The 24,455-nt window shown below is 50.9% G+C and overlaps 1 protein-coding gene across 3 annotated transcripts in view; it reads right to left on the bottom strand.

Annotated features, from left to right (window-relative positions):
• The window catches only part of MICU1 (mitochondrial calcium uptake 1), a 730,309-nt gene that overhangs the window by 141,882 nt on the left and 563,972 nt on the right, over positions 1-24,455 (bottom strand). For all 3 annotated transcript variants that reach the window (XM_085603833.1, XM_085603832.1, XM_085603834.1), the window contains exon 9: positions 14,554-14,691. In XM_085603833.1, coding sequence (XP_085459959.1) covers positions 14,554-14,691 — 138 coding nt within the window. The remainder of the gene's footprint in view (positions 1-14,553; positions 14,692-24,455) is intronic.

Genomic DNA, 24,455 nt, shown 5'->3' with positions numbered 1-24,455 from the left:
ACCGAGGGAAGGGACCCACAAGGCCCCCTCATCTCTTTATTTTTACCAGTGGCCATGGGGGATGGGGTCCTCAGGGCATAACCAGGCTGGTGGGGGGACAGGTGGGGGGTGGGGGGGGGGGGTTTGCACATGGACCACTCCTCTTTTAAAAAAAGACAACAACAAAAAAACATATGGTTGTGCATGGTGGGGTTTGGCTTTACATATGTTAAGAAAATATTACTTTACATTAAAAAAATAGAAATTCACTAAAAAAAACAAAAGGTTAAAGTAACGTTATAGTTAGGTGAATATGTCTGGTACAACATTAAGGTTTCAAACCAAAAAAACCACAGAAAATCATCAGTTATAGTTAGCAGAGCTAACTATAACTTACGCCCCTTCAATGCACTGCTTATGAATTTCTTTTAATAACTCTGCAACTACTGAACAGATTTACACCAAATCAGGAAAAGGCACTTCTCTTGACCAACGGCTACGCATCTGCCGATTTGGTGTAATTCTGTTCAGAGGTTCGGGGTGTAGTGGTGTCTAAAGTCCTGATGGGAAGTTGCATGGGGAAAATAGTTTTGGAACCCCCCTCTTTTTCTTGGCCCCCGCTTGCCGCATCACGCTGAAACTTTAGAACAGCAGCTGAAGTTAGCAGCAAACTAGTTATAAAATTTTGCAAAGATTCGTCTAACATTGCCAAAGTTATTGGCAAAACAAAAACGCTCTAGCTATGGAAACTAGATCTTAACTATAACTATCTACCAGTGGAGGGGAGTGGCTTGCTGAGCAGCAAGATTGCCGCTCATTGAGAGGGCTCTGCTGGCCGCGACATAATCCTTTTAACATCCTGCCCACAGAAGAGCCATAGATACCTGCTATCGGAAGGGATTTTAATGTGACTGGGTCGGGCATCGGCAGAGGTGAAGTGTGCTTTAGATGGCCCTGTGAATCCAAAGGAAAGAGGTGGTGCGGAGGATCCGGAGGGCAGGAATGGCTGAGCCGCCGCGAGACAGTGCTCAGACTGCGCGAAGGGCCTGGAGAGCGGAGGGAATTGCGCTCGGCCGAGGGGCACACATCAGTGTTCCAGGAGGTAGATCCGGAATTGCCCACGGCGCTGTACTGGAGGCATAAGTGAAGTGCGCTGGCCTGGCCGCATACCTAGGGTGATCCCCGGACCAGCGGCGGATATTGCGCTGGGCCCGGCGCTGCTCTGCTGGGGAGACGGGAAGACAGAGGGACGCCCTGGCGATCTCGTAAGAGTCGCAGTCCTGGTTGCTTCGGGGCATTCAGAAGGCAAAATTGCTTCGTTGGGCACCTATGCGGCGCGGAGTTAGTGGGCCGCATGGGGCCAGGTGGATGACTGACACCCATGTCGACCCCTCCTACCCGGGGAGGTTCCGCAAGAGTGTACTGGCGCAAAGGGGCTCAGGCCCGATTCCGCATTGTTCATTCCTGGGGCGGTGCACTCGGGGGCCTCGAAGGGGGCACAGGGGGAAATTTGGCGAGGGCCCGGTGGGGCTGAATTCAAAGTACATAAAGGGGACTGTGTACGCCTGTAAGGAGTGGCGCGGTGCACGACTGGGGCACAGCCCCACTTCCCGTGGAAGTGCGTAGAGCTCTGGAGATTAGTGCCCAGGTGTGGGCACATAGGTGGGTGCTGTGACACACACATCAGGACAGTAAACCTCTACTGCTGTTCCCATTGCCCTGCTGGTCCCGGAACAGCCCTGCTTAGAATCATGGGGAAACATGATACAAAGCAGTCTAAATTATCTTTCGAAAACAACAGGCTCACAAGACAAATGGATGCTGAAACGGATGCGGATGCTGAGCAGGGTTTAAGGGATGAAGTGGATGAGCAAAATGATGACCTCCGGTCTATCCTGCTGGACATGAAGTCCAGCTTAAAAATGATCAATAATAAGTTGGATATACTTACCTCTCAGCTAGACCAAGTCAAGAAACAAGTGGACACTCACAAAACAGCTGGAAATCGTACGTCCGAGGCCCACAAGTTCCAAGTTGAAACAAAGGAGCAACTGCTCCAGATGGAGAGAGTACTCAATGTTATTAGAGCCAAAAATGAGGATTTAGAAGCCAATTCGCGCAGAAACAACCTTCGAATAACGGGCATCCCGGAAACAACAGTGATATCTAAGATGGAAACCTTTGTGGAAGAGTTGCTCCCGCCATGTTTACAGTCGAGAGAGCCCATCGCACATGGGTCCCCAGGCCTCCTGTTGGAGCTCCACCCAAGCCAATCGTGGCAGGTCTGTTAAATTATCAAGACCGCAATATCATCCTGTGCCTGGCAAGAGAACCGTTACAACAAACAAATGATGGACGGAATGCTGACAATGCAGACATTCTCCCCCAGTCAAGAGATCTGGGTTAAATCCATTGTTCTTTTGCCCGCTACGCCACCCCAGTTCAGACATGGCCATATGCAAATCAGTCTTGACCCTGTGCCTCATGGTAACAGTCCAGCCCGAACTGCCAAGCCATGTCTTCCCTGGACAGGAATCAAGCATCCTAGGACCGGTTTCTGGCTATCAGCCAGGATAGCTTGACTCCAGTGGCGTAGTGAGCACGGGACCCACGTCTGGGCATACCCATCCCACTTAGGGCGAAAAGCGTTACAACGAGGCAGCATTAGCCACAAGGGGAACAACATCTCTCCATATCCTGAGTTTACTCCAGCGGTACAGGCGTCTAGACGGGGACTTGTGCCAGGCAAACGGATCCTATTGCAGGCAGAGATCCCCTATGCCCTGCTATACCCGGCCAAACTAAAGGTAACATACGATGGAAATGTGCACCACTACACAAACGCCAAGTCGGCCATGAAATTTGCCAAACATATGGGGGGCCAGAAGTGTGCTGCCAGGACGGCCAAAGGAGGCCCTTTGGATACAAAATAAGTAAAAATAACTAGCTTTTCGTGCAATTTAATGCCAACATTGACAATAATCAGAGTCTTCTATCCAGGTTTGATCTTCCACTTACACGAAATGGTAGCTCCGGACCCTAATGGAAATAGATCTGCAGCTGAAACCGGTGTTCGCCACCAGCGCACCATTCTCGCTTAATGGTTCCTGGCTCTTATTCACATGAGCGGCACCCCACCACATGGCAGGTCTGTACGCTGGTGTACTCATGCCCCAAGGGAGATCTCCTGTTTCTTGTCCCTATGCTTGTGGCTGGGACAAAGTATTGTGTTTGATGGAAGGGGAGGGCTACTTCCTAGTTGGGGGGTTGGCGTGGGTGGGTTGGGGTTGTTAATGTAGTATTTCAGATCAGAGCTCCACAAAATCAGCATGTACTAGGACACCGCATGCCACATTGTATCCATGGAAACACCCTACAGTCAAGCCCATACGCGTACCAAAATTACACACTTGCACACACAAAGGTATCAGGCGGACAGTGAACCCTGGTAGAGATCCTGTACAATCTCATATGTACACCAGATTGCTATGACATCTTACAACCGTCTCACCTGAAAAATCTGGGAGTTGAATGACTCTAAGAAAAACAGACTTATACAGTCTTATTTAACCAGGCACAATATTGACATCTGTTTTATTCAAGAGACGCATCTGAACAGCACCTCCCATGGCTAAACTATATCACAAAAGATGGAGGAGGATCTACTCCTCTATTTTATCTAATTATGCTAGAGAGGTAGCTATACTAACACGGCAGGGACTATGTAGGAGAACAACTGTCTCACACATAGATCCGGAGCGGAGTTATGTGATATTGGGTGGTAGGTTGGGAACTGTAATTATGACCTTAGTGGCGATCTATGGGCTGAATGTTGATCAGCCTGACTTCTTCCACAACATATGGGCCAAAAGTAACTTGACAGGGATTGACACCATTATAAGGGGAGGGGATTTTAACGCCCTGTTAGACGATGCCATGGATAGAAAGGGAATTTCTCCTATGTTACAACCCCACACCGCATCTGAAAGGGCGTTAGAGGGGAGTCTCCAGCTAAACACCCTCTGCGTCAGCCCCGGGATAGTCCATTGTAAGCAAACAGGGGCATGATCCGATAATGTCCTAGGCAAATGTGTGACATCCGTCATCCAGGGGGGTTTGTCTCTAGATACTAGGCAGTAATCTAACCTGGACCAGGCATTGTGGCGCACCGTAATGCAGCTGCCTTCAGCCGTGTCGGGTTGCCATTGTCGCCAGCGGTCATTCAGGTTACCATCTGATATAATAGTGTATTGCATTTACGCTAAAATAATGGCGAATAGATTACAGCCACTGCTGCCCTTGATTGCTAGATCAGATCAATCTGGCTTTATCCCGGGAAGATCTACAGCGCACAACCTTTGCACCTTCTTTGCAGTACTGCACTACCTAGATCACCACACACAAGCCCTGGCAGCACTCCTAGATGCAACCAAGGCCTTTGATTTGTTGGAGTGGCCATACCAGTTTACCATCCTAGCTAGAGTGGGAAATAGTTTGACCTTTATAAAATAGGTAAAACTGCTGTACTCTGCACTCACAGCAAGGCTTCGGATAAATGGCTTGATCTCGCCCCCGTTTCAGATTCCTCGGGCACAAGGCAGGGGTGTCCTCTCCCCCCCCCTGCTTTTCGTCATTACCATGGAGCCGCTGACTGCCCGACTCGCAGTCAGGGGGTTGGGGTGTACTGCTAGATGGCTCATTATATCGCTTTAAGCCGATGACATCACTTTATACATTAATAACCCTGTGGACAACTTACACCCGTCCTACGGGAGATTCTTAAATTCGGAGGGCTGTCGAGCAGCCAGATTAACTGGGCAAAATCAATCTTGTTCCCACTAACCAGTGACACTACGCCCTTCTTGTTGGTGTATCCCCTCCAATGGGTGGAAGACCCGGTACAATACCTGGGGATCTGGCTAAGCCGGAAAGTACAAGAACTATGGAAAATGAATTATGGAAGGGCTTTATCCTGGCTCGAGGGTAAGGTCGGCACCTGGTCTAAATTACCACTATCCCTGGCCGGGAGAATCACGGTAGCAAAAATGATTGTATTACCCAAATTCTTACACTTGTTCATAAATCTTCCTCTCCCACTCACTCAAGCCTTTTTCAAAGCACTGCACTTACTAATGCTATTTATGGTGTGGGCACGTAAACAGGCCTGCGTGTCGTGGGACCTCCTGACTCTCCCACTGGTGCGGGGGGGGGGGCTGGGCGCTCCAGACATCCTACTCTATGCATACTGCGTGGAAGCCCAATTTCTACACTACTGGCTGCATCCCATCCAGTTTCAGCCTCATGTAGCGGTAGAGGCGGACAGAACAGCACCGATTCCCCTCAAAGTAGCACTCTATCAGCCATAACGATGCCCCCGGAATGAAATAAACATGATTGAGGCATTGCAGTGAGCTTGGGAGGGTCTGAGGAGAAGAGCTCAGCTGTAGATAGTGCATGCCCACTTTGTGCCGCTGGCATATAATCCATAAATTCCTCCACTAGAAGACAAAGGGAATGTATCTCTTGTACGACAGTTAGGCATGAATACATTTGCTGATCTCTATCCAGAAGATAAATTCTGTTCCCCGCCAACAGAGCAGGAGGGAGCTGCACCAAACATCTCCAAGATGTTCCTGTATCATCGTATCCCTGCGACTTGTCGCAAGCTACACAGCACTTTTTCCCAGTCCACCACCTACACTATAGGCCCTCAAACATATAATAGCTGGACCCTCGTCGCGTAGGCTCATCAAGAGGCTGTACAGTACCATTCAGAACACATTCCTGTTGACAAAGCTGAAACCACTACTTGGTTGGAATGCAGAGCTGAACCCTCCAATTACAGACGAGCAGTGGAGGTTCTGTTGTGGCCAATTGCAGATGTTGTCCCCTAATTACAAGTTAAGGCTGATTCATTTTAAATTTCTGCACTGTTTCTTTCGAACTCCTACCCAACTCCATTGTATGGGACTCTGGCGTGGTACTAGATGTTGGAGACGCAGAGCTACAGCCGCAACATTTCTACATTAGGCTTGGGGCTGCCCTCCCATTGCGACATACTGGGTAGCCATTTTCAACATGATTCATTATATTTTGGGGGTACAAGCAGAACCCACACCGTTAATGGGGATGTTGGGGTATGTAAAGTATACCCCGGTGGGTGCTCTGCTATTTTTATTGGTGAAACGCATGGTAGCCATGCACTGGGGAAACCAAATGCCCGGTCAGTTAAGAGCTGGATACAAGATGTCACCTTTTATCAGACTCAACTTTCTATATTCTGGGAATTAATGCCCATCGCCTCCAGACCCAAAGATATCTGAGGTCCAGTCCTGGGGTGGCTACGTACTCTCCAACCTGATGTTGCTAGCTCACCCAACCTCACAGATGCAGACGCACATGCCTAGCTTCTTATCATACCCTTAGCTAGCCTTGTGACATGTGGGAGACCACAGGGATATGCTGTAAGGTAGGCTCATGAAATAGCCTAAAATGTACTAGGATAATTCAGGATTACACTGTAGCTGGGAAAATGTTTGGGTGCCCTTGAGTAATTATGTGACTGATAATCTGACCTATGTTTGCTCTGTTATGGTTGTTATTAAGGTACTCGCGTAATATGCTACACTTGCAGGAGTCGGCTAATATTAACCAATGTGACAATGTATATATTGAGTTATAACATCAATAAACAAATATATATATTTTTTAAAACTATATTGGCGACTGCTAGTAGGTGAAAAAAATAAATAAATAAATAAATAAATAAATATATATATATATATATATATATATATATATATATATATATATTCACTGAAAAAACCATAGGTTTCACACAAGTTATAGTTAGCTGTACATTTCACTCGTAAAAAACCAATGAAATTCCACGTTATAGTTAGTGCAGGCAACTATAACTCACGCGACCGCAATCCTCTGCTGATGACATATGTGTCTTTATGAAAAAAAAATATTTGTAATATATGTATAGCTAAAATTTAATGGAAGAAGACATGGGCAAATAAGTGTCTAAATACAGTATTAGCATCAGCAGAGGATTGCGGTCGCGTGAGTTATAGTTGCCTGCACTAACTATAACGTGGAATTTCATTGGTTTTTTACGAGTGAAATGTACAGCTAACTATAACTTGTGTGAAACCTATGGTTTTTTCAGTGAATTTGCAAGGTTTTTTAAATGCTAATTCCTAACTATAACGTGTGTGAAACCTATGGTTTTTTCAGTGAATTTGTACGGTTTTTTAAATGCTAAGTTACTTTACGCCGTTCGTGCCGTGCGCGCCCACTTCACGCAGTTCGTTCCGTGAGCGCACGGAGGACATATTATGCGCTTCGTTGTGAAAGGTTATCTATTAAATGTTCAGTAAGGAATATGCCATGCAGAAAAGGAGTCCTGCGGGCACCTTTTGCACACGGGGGGGAATATGTGGAGTTTGTTTTTTTCATTTATTTTTGCGCGTACGGTAAGCGCATTCGGCGTTTTTTCAAAAAAAAAAAAAAATTACATTTTTGGCCTTGGGGGTCCTTCTGGGACACCCTAACCAAGGCTAGGTGGCTAGGAGCTGTCTAGCCTGCCCCTTTTCAGGTTATCCAACTTTGTTTTTCCTCCCCCCCCCTCAGAGTGCGAGAGAGAAAATGGCGGCCGACACTTCCTGGTTTCGAATGTTTACTAAGATCTAACAGCCAATCAGAATCGCGCTCGCGCACGGCACCGTACATGTACGGTAAGCATACGGTGCGCGCTCGGAGCGCGATTACAGATATATATATTGATTAAAATGATATTTTCTTAGGAAATACTGAACAGATTTACACCAAACCTACAAAAGGCACATCCTTGACCTGTAGACTACCTCTCTGCCAAATTTCAAGTAACTCTGTTCAGCCGTTCGGGCTGTAGCTGTGTCTAAAGGTCCTATGGAAAAATGCATGGGGAAAATACGTTTTGGGACCCCCCTTTTTTCTCAGCCCCCGCTTGACGAATCACCCCGAGACTTTCAGGGTAGGAGCGGAGCGTAGCGCCCCATTAGTTTTGAAAATTTCGCGAGGATTCGTCAACCGGTGCCAAAGTTATTCAAAATAGAATTTTGAGATTTCCTATGGAAACACGGTCCTAACTATAACTATCTACTGGCGACCGCCAGTAGGTGTAATATATATATATATATATATATATATATATATATATATATATATATATCAACAAACAAAGTACCTAGCTTGGAGAGCCACCACCCGTCGTCACCTAGCTAGGTCCTCACAGCAATCCTGCATCGTGATCCCCAGACATGCAGCATTTGAAGCACCAACAAATCCCTACGCGTTTCAAGCGTCTCTGCGCCCTTGCTCACGGGTGCTGGCGAAGGTGATTATAGCATATCACGACACCTGGCTCGCTTATTTATCCTCCCTTGTGGGCGTGTCAAAACATAATGCATGCTGGTCAGGTGAGTTATTTGAAAGTTCTCTTTATTTCCTTTGATTGCCACAATCACTTTAAAATAATTACCCCAGTGGGTTGCTGCCATGTTAGGGGTTCACTTGCTGGACTGGAATGTCCCTGAAGACGTGACAACGCTCCGATAAAGCGCCAACTAAATAGCTGCGCCCGGATCCGCTCATCCGCAGGAGGGCTCCCCGCGACCCAGGCAAGGCCGCAAAATTGTCCATCAACAAACAAAGTACCTAGCTTGGAGAGCCACCACCCGTCGTCACCTAGCTAGGTCCTCACGGCAATCCTGCATCGTGATCCCCAGACATGCAGCATTTGAAGCACCAACAAATCCCTACGCGTTTCAAGCGTCTCTGCGCCCTTGCTCACGGGTGCTGGCGAAGGTGATTAAAGCATATCACAACACCTGGCTCGCTTATTTATCCTCCCTTGTGGGCGTGTCAAAACATAATGCATGCTGGTCAGGTGAGTTATTTGAAAGTTCTCTTTATTTCCTTTGATTGCCACAATCACTTTAAAATAATTACCCCAGTGGGTTGCTGCCATGTTAGGGGTTCACTTGCTGGACTGGAATGTCCCTGAAGACGTGACAACGCTCCGATAAAGCGCCAACTAAATAGCTGCGCCCGGATCCGCTCATCCGCAGGAGGGCTCCCCGCGACCCAGGCAAGGCCGCAAAATTGTCCATTAACAAACAAAGTACCTAGCTTGGAGAGCCACCACCCGTCGTCACCTAGCTAGGTCCTCACGGCAATCCTGCATCGTGATCCCCAGACATGCAGCATTTGAAGCACCAACAAATCCCTACGCGTTTATATATATATATAGTCACTGAAAAAACCATAGGTTTCAGGGACGTTCTCGTTAGCTGGACATTTCACTCTTACAAAACCATAGAAATTCCACCGTTATAGTTAGCTCAGCTAACTATAACTCGCGCACCCGCAATGCACTGCTGATGACGTCACATATTCTAAGGTTTTTTAAATGCTAATTTCTAACTATAACGTACCTGAAACCTTTGGTTTTTTCAGTGAATTTCAATGGTTTTTTTAAATGCTAATTTCTAACTATGGCATCCCTATTAAGTCTCCTTGAATCCTGAAGGTCCCTGGTGGCCAAGTAGCCCACCTGGGACATTCAGTAAGCGCCACAGACCTGCGTTTCAAAGAGGTGTTCTGAGGCCACGCCCCTTTTTACACCACGCTGAAAACACGGCTTCTGGCACACTGCTGCTCAGAGGATGAAGTCCACTTGTGTCATGAGGTCCTCAGGACACAAGAGGACCTCGTGGCCCCTCCAGCAGTGCACCAGAAGCCACGTTTGCAGAGTGGTGTAAAAAAGGGGCGTGGCCTCGGAGCACCTCTCTGCAACGCACGCCTGTGGCGTTTACGAGAGGTACCTGGTGGACTAGTTGGCCCCCAGGGACCCTCAGTATTGAAGGGGAATTAATCCTCCAACTTAAAATGCGCCACAGGGCGCGTTTGCACTGTGGTGCAGGGAGGGGGGCGGTCCTGATGTGACAGTGTGCAAACGCGTTTTAAGTTGGGTGATTAAGTCTCCTTGAAACCTGAGGGTCCCTGAGGGCTAACTAGCCCACCAGCTACCTCCAGTAAGCGCCACAGAGCTGCGTTGCAGAGTGGTGTGTAAAGGTGGCATGGCCTTGGACCACCACTCTGCAACGCAGCTCCGTGGCGCTTACTGGAGGTACCTGGTGGGCTAGCTGGCCCCCAAGGACCCTTAGGATTGAAGGGGACTTAATCCTTCAACTTAAAACACGCCACAGGGCGCGTTTGCACACTTGTTAAATCAGGCCACGCCCCCTCCCAGCACCACTGTGCAAACGCGCCCCCTGGTGCGTTGTTAATTGGGGGATTAAATCCCCTTGAGTCCTGAGCGTCTCTGGGGTCCAACAAGCCCACCAGGTACCTCCAGTAAGAGCCACAGAGCTGCGTTACAGAGAGGTGTAAAAAGGGGCATGGCCTCGGACCAACTCTCTGCAAGGCAGCCCTGCGGCGCATACTGGAGGTACCTGGTGGGCTAGTTGGCCCCCAGGGACCCCCAGTATTTTAGGTGCAATTAATTCCCCAACTTAAAACACGCCACAGGGCGCGTTTGCAGGGTGTTGCTGGGAGGGGGTGGGGCCTCCGGCACGATGCCGTTTTTTAAAAATGTATTTTATTTTTAAAAGGGGGGCTGTGTAGCCCCCCTTCTTTTTGCTTTTTTTGGGCCCCAAGGACCCTGTCCCCCAAGGTCTGACACCTTTTATAAAAAATAAAAAAAACCTGAACGGGAGGGGGCCATGTGGGCACCCCTCCCGTGGCCAATTCCGGCCCCGGAGACCCCATTCCCTGGGGCATGGCCACATTTATTTTTTATGGAGGGGGGCTGAGTGGTTCCCCTCCTGAGGCCTCTATTTGCCCCAGGGACCCCATCCCCCAGGGCCGGCCTTTATTTTTAAAAACAATATTTTTCGGGGGGGGGGGGGCACGTGGCCCCACTCCGAGGCCACTTCTGGCCCCAGGGACCCCATCCCACCGGGCCTGACCACCCTTTTTTTCATTTATTTTTCGGCGGGGGGGCTGCGTGGCCCCCCTCCTCAGGCCAATTATGGCTCCGGGGACCCCATCTCCCGGTGCCGGCCTGTCTTTCTTTTTTATTTTTTTTTAGGGGAGCGAGGGCCGCGTGGCCCCCTCCCGGGCTGCTTCTGGACCCGGGGACCCCATCCCCCAGGGCCGGCCCTATCTGTTGGGGACCGTGGGGGGATCCCAATTCCCCCACGGTCCCGCCGGCTCCCCGCCTCTGGCGGGAGCTGGCATTGTTTTCCACAAGGGGAGCTGCTAACATGCAGCTCCCCTTGTGGAAAAGCTATCTGGTTGGGATTTTGTAAGCGAGGGAGGAAAGCAGCTCCCGCCCTGCCATAGCAGGCGTGTCCCGGGGGTGGGCACCCCGGGACACTACAGGAGCCAGCCCTGGGGGTGGCAGTCCCCAGAGCCATGAAGGGCTCCAGGAGGGGGGCCCCGCGGCCCCCCTCCCACCTAGTGCACAGCCCCAGGGAAGTGGTGGTCCCCGGGGCTCGGGGGTCCGTAATGGACCCCCGCATTTGCATAGAAGTGCCCCGGGGTGGTGGAGGTCCCCGGGGCGTGTGGGGGGGCTCGAGCCCCCCACACATGTTTATTTATTTTCTTTAAAAAGCCCCGGGGTTGCGGACCGCAGGCCTGGGGGGGGCCTTGGAGGCCCCCCACACGTTAAAAACTAAGCCCTGGGGGGTGGCGTTACCCGGGGCTGCAGGGGGGCAGAGTGCTCTCTCACACATAATTTTAAGCGAGCCCCGGGGGGGTGGTGGTCCCCAAGGCTGCAGGGGCCCCCGCAGGCCCCTGCATATATTTCTTGGCACTGCCCCCGGGACCTGGCCTACTCGGGGGCCTCAATTAAATGAAGCGCATTTGGCGGGATTCGCGACCCAACCGCGAATGTCCCCGAAATATTTTAAAAAAATGCTTTTTTGGGCCCTGGGGGTCCTTGGGGGACCCCCTGAGCAGGCCTAGGGGGCCAGGGGGTTTCTACCCTGCCCCCTTTTCTTATTTTAAACATTTTTTTCACTGTTTTCTTGTGACTCAGTTCTACCGAGTCACAAGGTGGCTGCCAACACTTCCTGGTTTGGAGTGTTGACAGCCAATTAGAATAAAGCTTGTGGTCGGGAGGGTTCGCGAATCCACCGCGGCCATGGATATCGAAACTTCTATTTTTTTAAATTTCTCAGCAACTACTGAACGGATTTACACCATTTAAAAAAAAGGTCGCTTTCTGAACCAAGCACTACTTTTTTGCCAAATTTGGGGTAATGCCCTTCAGTAGTTCGGGCTGTAGCCTGTCTCAAAATTTCCTATGGAAATTAACACACGAAAAACGCGTTTTGGGACCCCCCCTGTTTTCTCAGCCACCGCTTGACGAATCACTACCAAACTTTCTGGATAGGAGCTGACCTGGATAGACTTTTTTGAGGGAGAATTTCAAGAAGATTTGTCAAACGACGTCAAAGTTATTAGCAAATCAAAAAACGCTTTTCCTATAGAAACTAGGTTCTAACTATAACTACCTACTGGCGACCGCCAGTAGGTAATATATATATATATATATATACACACACACACACACACACACACACACACACCCACACCCACACACGCACACACACACACACACACACACACACACACACACACGCTTAAAATGTTCAAAATGGACTTTGCACTGAAGTGTGTTTATGTATCTTTTTGTATTTATAGGCAGATACACAAATGCGCACATATATATACAAAGTCAGACAAACATTTTTTAAACAAACATTAGGTTTGTATATTGCCTCACACAAACACTGCTTTGAAGTGAAAGCTAGATGGACAAATAAATGTGCGTGGCAAGATTCATTCTCATTTTTTGTGCGTTGCCTCTAGGCACAGTCAACAGCTTTGGTGATTGACATAAGGGTGAGCCAAAGCAAATAGAGTTGGGGCAATGGCCCAATCTGGTCGCCCTCTAGAGACACCACTACTGGGGAGAAGCAATTGCAGACGAGTGGTACTGAGTGCACCACAATGAAAGTGACTCTGGTCTAGTTAAGAGAATTTCACCATTGGGCAGACTTATGGATGCCAATAAGAACTAAAGTCAACTGCTAAACCAGAATAGATGAGGAATGTGTGGGAAATGCACGTCGTGCAGCATAGGCTTCATTCCATCTCATAACAGCGCAGACAGCTGGATTGTGGGTGAACAGGACAACCATGGGAGACAGTTGAAGTAAAGTGCGCTGCTCCAACAGTGGCCATCCTGCGCCTTCCCTGCACCAAAATGCCTTGTGTGTGACCCCTACTTGTCTAGACCAAAGCAATCGGTCTCACTACGTCAATTACATTGTCATTCTACACCAGAACCACATTTCTAAACCTCCTTTGGCTGGCACCTTTTTAGTGTCATGCTGCCAGCAATGAGGGTGTATTGCACATTTTTACCAGGCTGTAGCTCTCACTCATCCAGGCATGGTTTGCCACCTACAATAAGAATTGAGTGAACGAATATCGAACCTGGAAAGGGCATGGCTGCCCTGGAACAGGGTATTTAGGAATTAAGACGCGAGCGTGGAGTAGGCACAGAAGTTAAGTAGGGGAGAAGAGGTGCAGGAGAAGGATTTCTGGTCGAATTATGCTTTCTACAAGAGTGTCCTTAACCTGAGCTAACAGATCCGTTCTAGGGCCTAACCTATGTGTTTCCTGAAAGTTCGTTTATAGGTTTTGCACTCCGGAGGCCTGCGGATCCAGCAGCGGTTCTTCCACGGGAGCGGAGGAGCTTAGCTTCGCGCACCCTCCCCCCCCCCCCCCCCCCCTCCCCCTACTGCTGAGCTGAAAGCTGGAAAAATAAAATGGTAATAACATGATTTAATAACCATTTTATTTTTCCCGCTTTCAGCCGAACGGAGAGGGCAGGGTGGGGGCAGTGCGTCATTGCTGCTGATTGGCAGCAATGACGAGTGGCCCCTTCAGTAGGAATAAGGCATGTCGGTTTGGCCAGCTACATTATTACAGCCAAACAGACATGCGCTATTCAACCCCTCCAACCCGGCTGTCATAGACAACTGGGTTGGAGAGCAGGCACAGGCCTTCAGTGCTCTTCGGACCACTGAGGCAGCCTGCTCCAGCCAATCCAGACACCTCTCTCGTGCAGCATGAGAGCAGTGTCTGGATTGGATAAGAACCCGTGGTACGAGTCTGGAACCGGAGAACATTGAGGACGTGCTGCAGGCTAAGGTAAGTGAAAGGTTCTTTTTTCCCCATTTTAAATGTTTATTTGCATGTTTTTTTTATTGTATTTATGTTGTCGTTTTAATTGTATTGATGTCGACCCACCATTTTTCAGAGTCATGAACCGTCACTGTGCGGACCTCTTAAGGTACCTTCCTCACTCTCAATCCAGTAGCAAACCACAGTACTGCACATCATGCCTTTCGATTATTTTCTCAGTAAATGTCTTACTCTTGCATCTCCAAGACTTTTATGACCCCAAGATCCAGTTCCCTCAATATCTTTTGGCCAAGTGTAACTCACCTCTCCACCTTTGAACCGCTGCTTCAGCTGTTTCAGCATGACTGTGAGCTTCTTCGACTGCACTCCACTGTAGGCCAACAACATGCTGCCAAACTGGCGTTCGGTGATCTTGCCGTTTACAGGGTCTTGGCGCTCAAACTGCAAATGAATCAACAAGAAGATTGAGTGTTTCTATAACAAAATAATTTTTATTCCTCACTCCAGTTTGCAGTCCTGATCGACAACAAAGTCAAAACTGGTTTAAGGATCCGGTTAGCAGACATTTTGTATATATAAAAAACCACACAAACGTTTAGAAACGGCTTTCAGATGCTTCACACTTTCTTAAGGAGGTCGTACATTAACAGGGGATGCATACATTCTAAGATTTTTTCTATCCTGGAGTATACTACGCTCTTGCCGTTCAGGTAAGGTTTTCCAGTTGATTATTACAATTAGACTCCAACGCAGATAGAGGTATTTTCTAAAAATGTGCCATCGATTTTTCTTGCCAGTTTCTGAATAAGCTGCCACCAAGTTATCCAAAAGCAAAGTTTGATGGATTTTAATGAATAAACTCCTTAGTTTCCGGATACCATATGTTGGTGCAAAATAGTGCATTCAAAGAAACGTGAATCAAGACGAGTGTAAATAACCTATAATGGAAGTCAGAATGGTGCTCGAAGGGCTTCTTTGCACACTATCTTGTTCAGTGATCATCGCTGCCAGCTGCCAAATTCTTCCAATCTGAGCATTTTATTTAACTTAGAAGCTATCAGCAGGATGTGGTGCTATCTGGGCACTATGCTGGCAGCAGCCTTTTTCTATTCCTTAAGGTATACTGTGTAAAAAGGAGGAAGTCCATAACAATTGTTGTCCGAAATATGGTATGTGGCAGAAACGAAGACATATGGGCCCTCACACATGTGGGTCCCCTTGGGAATGAGCAGCACTGCAGTGCACTGGACTCTACTCTGATCTGATGTGAATTGATGCAGGGTCTCCACATGCCAGGTTGCCTCCTCCACCTGTACTTCAGGATGCACCAGAGCAGTTATCTCTTCAGATCTGGGGTCCATTGTCTACCGGTCTTGGGGAAACAACAAAGGTTTCTCGTTCCAGCCTTTCTACACTCACGGCTGTAGCACTTCATGCAAGTAAATGAAGAACCACGGGATTATGCACAGGGGTTAGCTTTTATCCAGTACAAGACCAGTTGTGCAACAATCAGATAGCCACTCAAATCTACACTTGGCTCAAACCACTAGGGGTAGGGTATCAACCATTACAAAGTGTACTTGATGAGATATGCAATGGTTCCCTAGCAACCGGCTACTGGAGGAACTGTCCTAAGGATGAATATTGGAAACAAGTACCACACACACTAGTGTTTCACTGCAATCCTTAATATGCAAGTCCAACGCGTGCGTGGATGATATTAAATTCTTCTTTTTTTATTCACAACCAGGGTCTGTACATGATAGGATTGGCTTCGACAACAAGAAGCAGCCGACACATGTTTTGTGACAGTGGGCTTAATAACAGATTGAAAGGTATTCCCTGCTTACCTGCTGATATTTCAATTGACATATGTCTACAAGAAGTAAGCAAGGACTTGCATAAACTTGAAGACCAACATACACCCAATGCCAGGCACAACAAATATACCATTACCATGGAAGAAATACAAGCACTCATCACATAGAAATATGACCATTCATTGGTTATCAGACAGGCGGACCAGGAGGTAATGTTATACTCATGAATAAAGTGGACTACCTGATAGAAATTGATAGACAATTGTTTAATACCTCCGCTTATCAAAAGCTGGATAACAATCCGCTGAAGGATAATAAAATGAGAGTGGAAACCACACTTAGAAATTGGAGAGATTTAGGAGAGTTAGGAATTCAGATATCTTTACAACAGCACTACGACATGCCCACGTATTTATATCTGGCCTAAAATACACAAGGGTGGGGGGTTTCCACCAGGCAGACCAATCATCTCCGGTATAGAGTCTCCCACTGAGAGGCTCTCCGAATACATGGATATATATTCCTACAGCCGTTTGCTAGCAACTTACCCTCATACTTGAAAGATACTTGCGATTTCAGTTTTGAATGGTTGAAGGCCACCTACTGGTGACATTGGATGTGTGTGCATTATACAGGAGTATTTTTATGGAACAGGGAATCATGACAATACAACACTTTTTAGACACACGACCTGCAACACTGTATGAACACACTGAAATGTTACTGGATTGGATACGTCTGGTGTTGGATAATAACATCTTCACACACCATGGTGAGCAGTATCATTAAATTCAGGGCGTGGCTACGGGTGCTTGATTTTCACCCTTGTTTGCTAATTTGTACATGGGTCTGTTTGAACAGGTACATATTCGGAAAAAGTGTCCCTGTGAATTCTTGGAACATATACTGTACTGGGGACGTTACATTGATGACGTCATCATGTTTTGGTCAGGAAATAGAGACTGTCTCAATAGACTTTTTGCATACCTGAATGAAAATACCTTCAATATTACATTCCCAAATGAACAAAGTAACTGAGAAGTGCCTTTTCTCGAAGCGACCGTCTAGACGGAGGGTCATAGGTTGGGGACGCATCTATTTGGAAAATCAACAGCCTGCAACTCAGTATTACATGCCACAAGTGCCCATCCTCCCTCGCAGACACAAGCAATTCCCTACGGTAAAATGTTAAGAAAAAAACGGAATTGTAGTGATGCAGACAAATTGAATCAGGAACTACAGTAGAAAATAGATTTATCAAGAGGGGTTATGGCAAAGATATACTAGCTACTGCATGACACACATTGACCAATGTTAAGCATGAGAGTTTACTAGTTGGGGCGTGGCTTGACGCGCGAGCAAGATGGCCGCGAGCCAGTGAAGCTCCGACCAGCCGGTGCCTTTCTCCTGCCATTTATCCTGTAAGGGGCCCCTGCCGGGCGTTAGGTGCCAGAGGAGGTGTAGCCTGATCGCCCCCCGACGCAGCGGTGCGAAAACCATCGCGCGCGAATGCTGTGCACGCTGGCGCCACTGGCGGACGACTGCGACCGGCAGACACAGGGCGGAGTAGGAGCGCAGCGGCCGGCCACGCAAATGACTGCACGCCGTGGCTTCCCGACTGGATCCTAGGCTGCGGCGGTTGGGACACCGGGAGCGGACAAACCAGGGTGCGACCGGGTCGCATCCGGGTGGCGCGGAGGAGGACAACGAGCGGGGCCCTGAAGAGGTGCTGCGGATTTGAAATGGTTGGAGCCCTGTGAGTACACCGTAGTGCGGCCCGTTTCTGGTGGAGGAGTGAAGCGGGCGGCGGCCTGCGAATCGCACGCTAGAGCCAGTCGGCCTCGGAGGGAGGGCTCACCGGCTAGGACTGAGGAGTATGGGTCCCTCTAACTCTGCCACCGGAGGTACCCTGGAGTGAGTGGCGGCCAGGCCACGGATCCCGGTGGAGTGGGGGATGCACTTCCTGATACTGTGCCAGGTCGGAGGCAGCGTGGAGGCGACGGCGAGCAGTAGGCGCGAAAGCACAGAAGAAGCCTGGCCTTCGGATACTCGGACTATCGGCTGGTATGTTGAGGTGGCAAAGTGGTGGACCACACGTGGTGCGCTGTATGAAACCCGGAGGCGGCGGCCATTTTGTTGGAGGTTCTGGCACAACTGGCATTGAGGAGTAGACTGGAGGGGGTCTCTGCCGGGGACCGGTTGGAGGTGTTGAGACGTTATTTGGCAGTAGACGGGGTAGTAACTCCAGCTGTAGATTGCAGTGCTGCAGGACACAAGTTGCGTCTAGTTCCACGGAGGCAGTGCCCGTGCGGTGGAGCAGAGTTGTGGCGAGGCTCGGAGACGCACAGGCGGTGACATTTGACGGCCACTGTGGCCCAGTGGGCCAGGGAGTGATAAGTGGTGTGCGCCCCCCTAGGTGGGGGTCGAACTGTTACCCGGACAGACCTTGGGTGATTATTACTGGTGCCCCGGATCTGAGAGTGCGGCGGAGGGCCTGCGACGCTGGCGTTTGGGGGAGTGGAGACCTGCGGCTGCTGGACTAGGATCATCTGCCCGTTGCCTTGACCTCTTGTAAATGCCTACAGCTCAGCAGCTGGTCATGGGCCGGCTGCGCAATGCGTCGAGGGACAGCCAGACGCCGGCTGCCAACCCGGGCCATGTGTCAGAGACTAGAGAAATGGGCGCAGCACCGCAAACTGAGATGTTAGCAGCTAAACTGGATTCGGTACTGGCTGCAGTGGAGCGGATCGGCTCCACGCTGGAGCAGACGAAGTCGTCGTTGGAGGCCCGCATCGATAAGGTCACAGTGGAGTTCACCCTACTTCACGCGGATCACCGCAAACTGACGGTTAAGGTGACCCTACGAGGGCAGACCCTTCAGGAAGTCCAGCCCGTAGTGAACACCCACACTGCCGCCCTACAAGACCTAATAGACCGCTTCCATGCCTTAGAAGACCGTGTGGAGGATGCAGAGGGACGTTCTCGGCGCAGTAACGTGCGAGTGGTGGGCCTGCTGGAAGGCGAAGAAGGGCGTCAGCCGGAGCAATATGTGGAGGGGTGGCTACGAGCCCTACTTGGACCTGAGAAACTCTCTCCGCAGTTTGTAGTGGAACGGGCCCACAGAGTCCCAAAACAGCGGCCCAGCCCGACCCCGACCCTTCCTGTTTAAACTTCTTAATTATCGGGACAGAGATGTGGTACTCCGCGAGACCAGGAAGATGGGGGAAATCATAGTGGGCAGCGGGCAGGTACAGTTCTTCCCGGACTACACCGCAATGGTGCAAAAGCGCCGGAGCAACTACCTGGCGGTAAAGCGCCGGCTACGCGACCTGGAGATCCCATACGCTTTGTTGTTCCCTTCACGTCTCCGAGTGGCCACAAGTGAAGGCACTCGCTTCTTTGATACTCCATCAGAGGTCTGGGACTGGCTGGAAGAGACCAGACGCAGCGCTGGCCAGCGGCCGCCGGAATTGGAGCCAACTACACAGCAAAGCAGGAGATCTCGGCGGAGGAGGGGAAAAGGACCCCAAAGAGGAGAGGGTCCAAGCCTGGGAGTGGCTCCTAGTCCGGAGAGGATCAGATTGGAACGACAGGAAGCGGTGGCCGCACTTAGGTCTCCTGAGGGTCGGGGTGGGGCGATCACCCAGGATAGGGGTGACCCAGAGACCAGTGGCTCGTCTTCCCCGTCCACTGTGATTTCTGACGACCAGCTGATGCCGTTGGTGACCCCCCAGACCTCGGAGCATATCATGTGAAGTATGGACAAAGGTGGGACTGTGTCCGCTGAGGAGCATAGCCCTCCGAGACAGGCGCTGGGGACTGGCGGCTGGCACCTGTTGGCTCTGAACTGCGAGGACAGCGGAGTGGTGAGCTGAGGGGAGGAGGGGTCTTACTGGTGGATTTCTGAGGGGTCGGGAGAGATGGGAGGAGGGCTTGGAAGCAGCTACCTGGGGAGGTACAGGTACCCTATTAGGCGTAGGCTCCTACCCGAAGGATAGAGTAACGCAGGCCAAATACCCCTCTGTACTGCTCTGAGCCCAGGTTAAGGGAGTCCCTTACACTGCATATACACAGGCACCATGGTTGGGGAGCACCCTCAAGCGGCAAATACCACACGCTAGCCCCACTAGCCACCATTGGGCTTAGTCACACCTTGTGAGCATTGACTCATGGTTTGGACGAATACCTGAAGCGGGGTTTGCCCTGACAGTTATAGTGGCCTTTTTGGCTTGTTCATGCACACGGTTTCATGTTTGTGCGTTGTTGTTTTGTTGGTTTTTTATGCAGCCCTCTGGATTGACCTGCGAGTGCCCCCTGCCCCGGGTGGGTGTCCCTGGGCACTGCCACGGGTATAACACATAAAAGTTCCGCATGGCCACCACAAATGTAATCACATGGAATGTCCGAGGTATGCATACACCAGCGCGTAGATACTCCATATTTGCATACTTGCAGAGACACGCAGCGGCCATAGCTCTCCTTCAAGAGACACACATGACACCGAGGGAGCTGGACCGGCTGCGCACATGCTGGAGGGGACAGGTGTTTGGCACTACCTGCTCGGCACATGCCAGGGGCACACTGATCTGGGTGAGGGCGGGCACCCCATTTGTCTGTCTGGAGGCGCTGGTTGACCCGGGCGGGAGATACACCCTAGTACATGGGCGACTTGATGGACAACAGGTGTTACTGGGCTCCCTCTATGCACCGAATGTTGAGCAGTCCTCATACCTGGCTAGTTTGTCTGCGGTGCTGGCGCCGTATGCGGGTCTTCCTTGGCTCCTGGGGGGAGACGTTAACTCGGTACTTGACATACACATGGACCGATCTTTCCCGCCACTCCGGGGTACACAAGTGGGCTCGAATGCACAAGCTTTAACCACCTGGTTGTTACACTGGGCTCTACTTGACATGTGGCGCAATATGCACCCTGATGACCGCGTCTATTCATACTACTCGGCAGTACACGACCTCCATGTTCGATTAGACAGGGTGGTGGGCACCCACTCAGTGCTTCCATTGGTCCGAGCAGAGTACATGGGCCGGACACACTCAGATCACAACCCCCTCATAGTGGGGCTGCGGTGGCGACCTGACAGACCTCCGATTCCTATGGGGCGCCTTCAAACGGCGGCCCTGGAGGATGCGGAGTTTCGCGCCTCCTTGGGTACGGCAATAGAACAGTATTTCGAGCTTAACGAGGGCTCTACAGGCAGTGAGCTGTTAGAGTGGGACGCCACACAAGGTATGCATTAGGGGGCATTGCTTGGGCGCGACATGGAACATTCGCAAACAGCTGGCGAGTGCTCTTGCTGCTTTGGAGTCCCGTCTACTCCCTGTGAATTACACGGGGAGGGTGGCGGTACGGACTCGGACCGACTGCTGGAGCTCCGGGCGCGCCATGCCGACTTACTGGACCGGCTGCGATGCCACAATTATGCGGCCCACTTGGCTCGAGTACATGCTACATCGGACAGGGCTGGGAGATTGCTGGCCTGGTTGATACGGCGGGAGTCTGCCCATGCCCCAATAAGCGCTATATGTGGGCCTGACGGATCACTAGTGTATACGCAATGGGAGATTCACCAAGCATTGACGGCACACTATACCTCCTTGTATCGGTCAACGGGAGGTAGGCGGTCGTGTGACCTGGACGGGTTCTTAGAAGCCGCGGAACTGCCCGAGGTCCCGGCTGAACACCATGCGTCTCTGGAGTGTCCCCTCACTACAGATGAGATTGGGGATGCAATTTCCTCTCTAGCTGCGGGGAAGGCGCCGGGCTCGGATGGGCTCCCGGCAGAATACTATAAATCCTACAGGGAATCATTGATACCTAAGCTTCACACCCTTTATCTGGCCGCCCTGGAGGAGAGTGCCCCACCTGGGTCGATGCGCGAGGCCTATCTGATCTCCCTACTCAAGCCTGGACGGGACTCCACTCAGTTGGGGTCCTATCGTCCACTTGCCCTGCTCAATACGGATTATAAAATTCTGGCAAAGGTACTGGCGGAAAGGCTGACGCAGGTGGTGCCGGCGCTAGTTCACAGCGACCAAAATGGCTTCGTGCCTAAGCGCAGTACCTCTCTTATTCTGCTGAGGTTTTTTCGAGTAGCGACTGACGGTGTCCAGCAGTGGCCCAGAGCAGGCTGTCTGGTCCTGGACCTGGAAAAAGCATTTGACTGTCTAGAGTGGGGATACCTGGTGGCGACGCTGTCGCACTTCGGACTGGGGCTTGGCTTCCTCCAGCTTGCGGCTCTTCTGTATAAGGGCCCTACGGTGCGGGTGAGAACTGGCCCGTACATATCTGATCCCATCCCGGCCGGGGCACTAGACAGGGCTGTCCGCTGTCACCCCTCCTGTTTGCGCTTGCGATGGAGCCACTAGCGGCGACAATTCGCAAGGAGCTGGCGGATGGCATCCCACTGGGAGATGCGACACACCAGGTGTCCCTCTATGCAGATGACCTCCTAGTGTTTGTCAGAGACGTGTCTTGTGTTCCTGTGGGGCTGGAGCTCATCCTGTCCAACTTTGAGGCGCTCTCGGGGCTTCGAGTAAATGCAGCTAACTCCTGCCTATACGCATTTGGAGCAGACACTCGGGACCCCGGGTACCGCCTAGGAGGAGTACAAGTACAGTGGCAGCCGGACACCTTTCGCTATCTGGGAATCCAGATATATCGTCAGCCGGCAGACCTGGTTGAGGGAAATCTGGGCAGAGCCGTAACTGCGATCAGGTCTCAGATGAAGTTCTGGAGCACACTTTCCCTCTCGGTCACCGGCCAAATAGCACTGGTTAAGATGGTAATCTTAGCTCGTCTGCTGTACTATTTCGCCAATCTGCCTCTATACGTCCCGGCGTCCTTCTTCACGGGCTTGACACGCTCCCTCCGAGACTTTATATGGGGAACGACGCGACACAGGGTCGCACTGCCCAAATTGTGTCTCCCCGTAGACCAGGGTGGACTGGCGATGCCATGTTTTGAGCATTACTATTTGGCGGCGCAGTTGCAGTGGGTAGCTCGCTGGTTGGCAGACAGAAGCCGCGATGACACGGCGACGGCAGTGGACCCCCCACTGTCGTTGGCTGAGCTGCTCAGGATCTTTCATCCGGCGGCAGGCGCGATGAGGCCGGCGCCGCTGCTGTTAGTGGTGGCCTGTAAATGTTATCGCAGAAGTCTCCGGCTTACCAGATCAAGGATCCCCTATGCACCGGCCATACCTTTGGAGGGCTCCCCCAGTGGGCAGGGAGTATTTGGGTCTGTGGAATTGAGGGACTGGCATGCAGCCTGATATTTATACCTTAGAGGATCTTTACCGAGATGGGGCACTTCCATTCACGACCCTTGCGGAAGAGACAGGGCTAGCCCGAGGCCAGTTTCTTCGACATCGGGCCCTGGTGGAGACACTGGCAGGCCACTGGGGAGACCTACGGGAGGAGCCAGAACAACACTTAGTGGTACAGTATCTTCATGTCATGGGACGAGGGAGACGCCTGATGAAATGGTTTGCCGCGGCGTTACGGACGCACGCGGCGTTGAGTCTAGGGACGCTGCGTGAGAAATGGGAGGTGGATCTTGCTCGCCCCATGACCGATAGGGAATGGGAATGGGTGCTACAGGGTCCGAGAAGAGTGCCCAGGAACAGGAGATTCCGTCAAATACAATTCTTCATCTTACACAGGGCATACCTCACGCCGGCCGCTATTAATAGATATTTCCATCGTGCGGACGCATGCTGCCCCCGTTGTGCGGAGGCGGATGTTGACCTGATTCACATGGTGTGGGGCTGCCCAACATTGGGTACATACTGGCAGGCAATACGGGAGGCGCTCCACAAATGCACGGGACGGGAGCTTCCCTCTGAGTGGGCTGTCTATTTGCTTCACCTTTTCCATAGGCCGCCCTCCGCTAAAGTTGTCTCTCGGTTTATAGACCTGGGGATTGTAGTGGCGAAGAGGCTCCTCACTAAGTGCTGGAAGGCAGACACCCCACCACATGTGCAAGCATGGCGTAATTCATTCCTCGTCTGGGCAAAGGCGGAGGGGGTGGCCCTCCGGAGGGAGGAAATACTGGGGCTCAGGATGACACCCATCGCATCCCAGTGGGGGGAGATGCTGCAGGCCCTGTTGCACTTGAGCGTTACTGACTCGGCAGACGATAGGGGTGAGTTGAGAGAGCTGCGGTAGTTGTTAAAGGGCTAGTTTGCCTGGTGGAGTATCGCGGCACTGGGTGCTGCAGCTTTGACGCAGGTGGTGAGACATGGGAACACGCAGGCCATTGTAGGCATGACACTCTCTGTAGAGGGGGCGGGGACTGGAATGGAGGATCCGGTAGAAGGGGAGTTTGGGGGGAGGGGCACCTAGACACATGTTGAGAGCTGCTGTTGT

The sequence above is a fragment of the Triturus cristatus genome, chromosome 1_2 (assembly GCF_964204655.1).
Source record: "Triturus cristatus chromosome 1_2, aTriCri1.1, whole genome shotgun sequence".
Classification (NCBI taxonomy): domain Eukaryota; kingdom Metazoa; phylum Chordata; class Amphibia; order Caudata; family Salamandridae; genus Triturus; species Triturus cristatus.
Note: the sequence above shows the minus strand (reverse complement) of the source record. Positions and strands in the feature narration are given on the sequence as shown.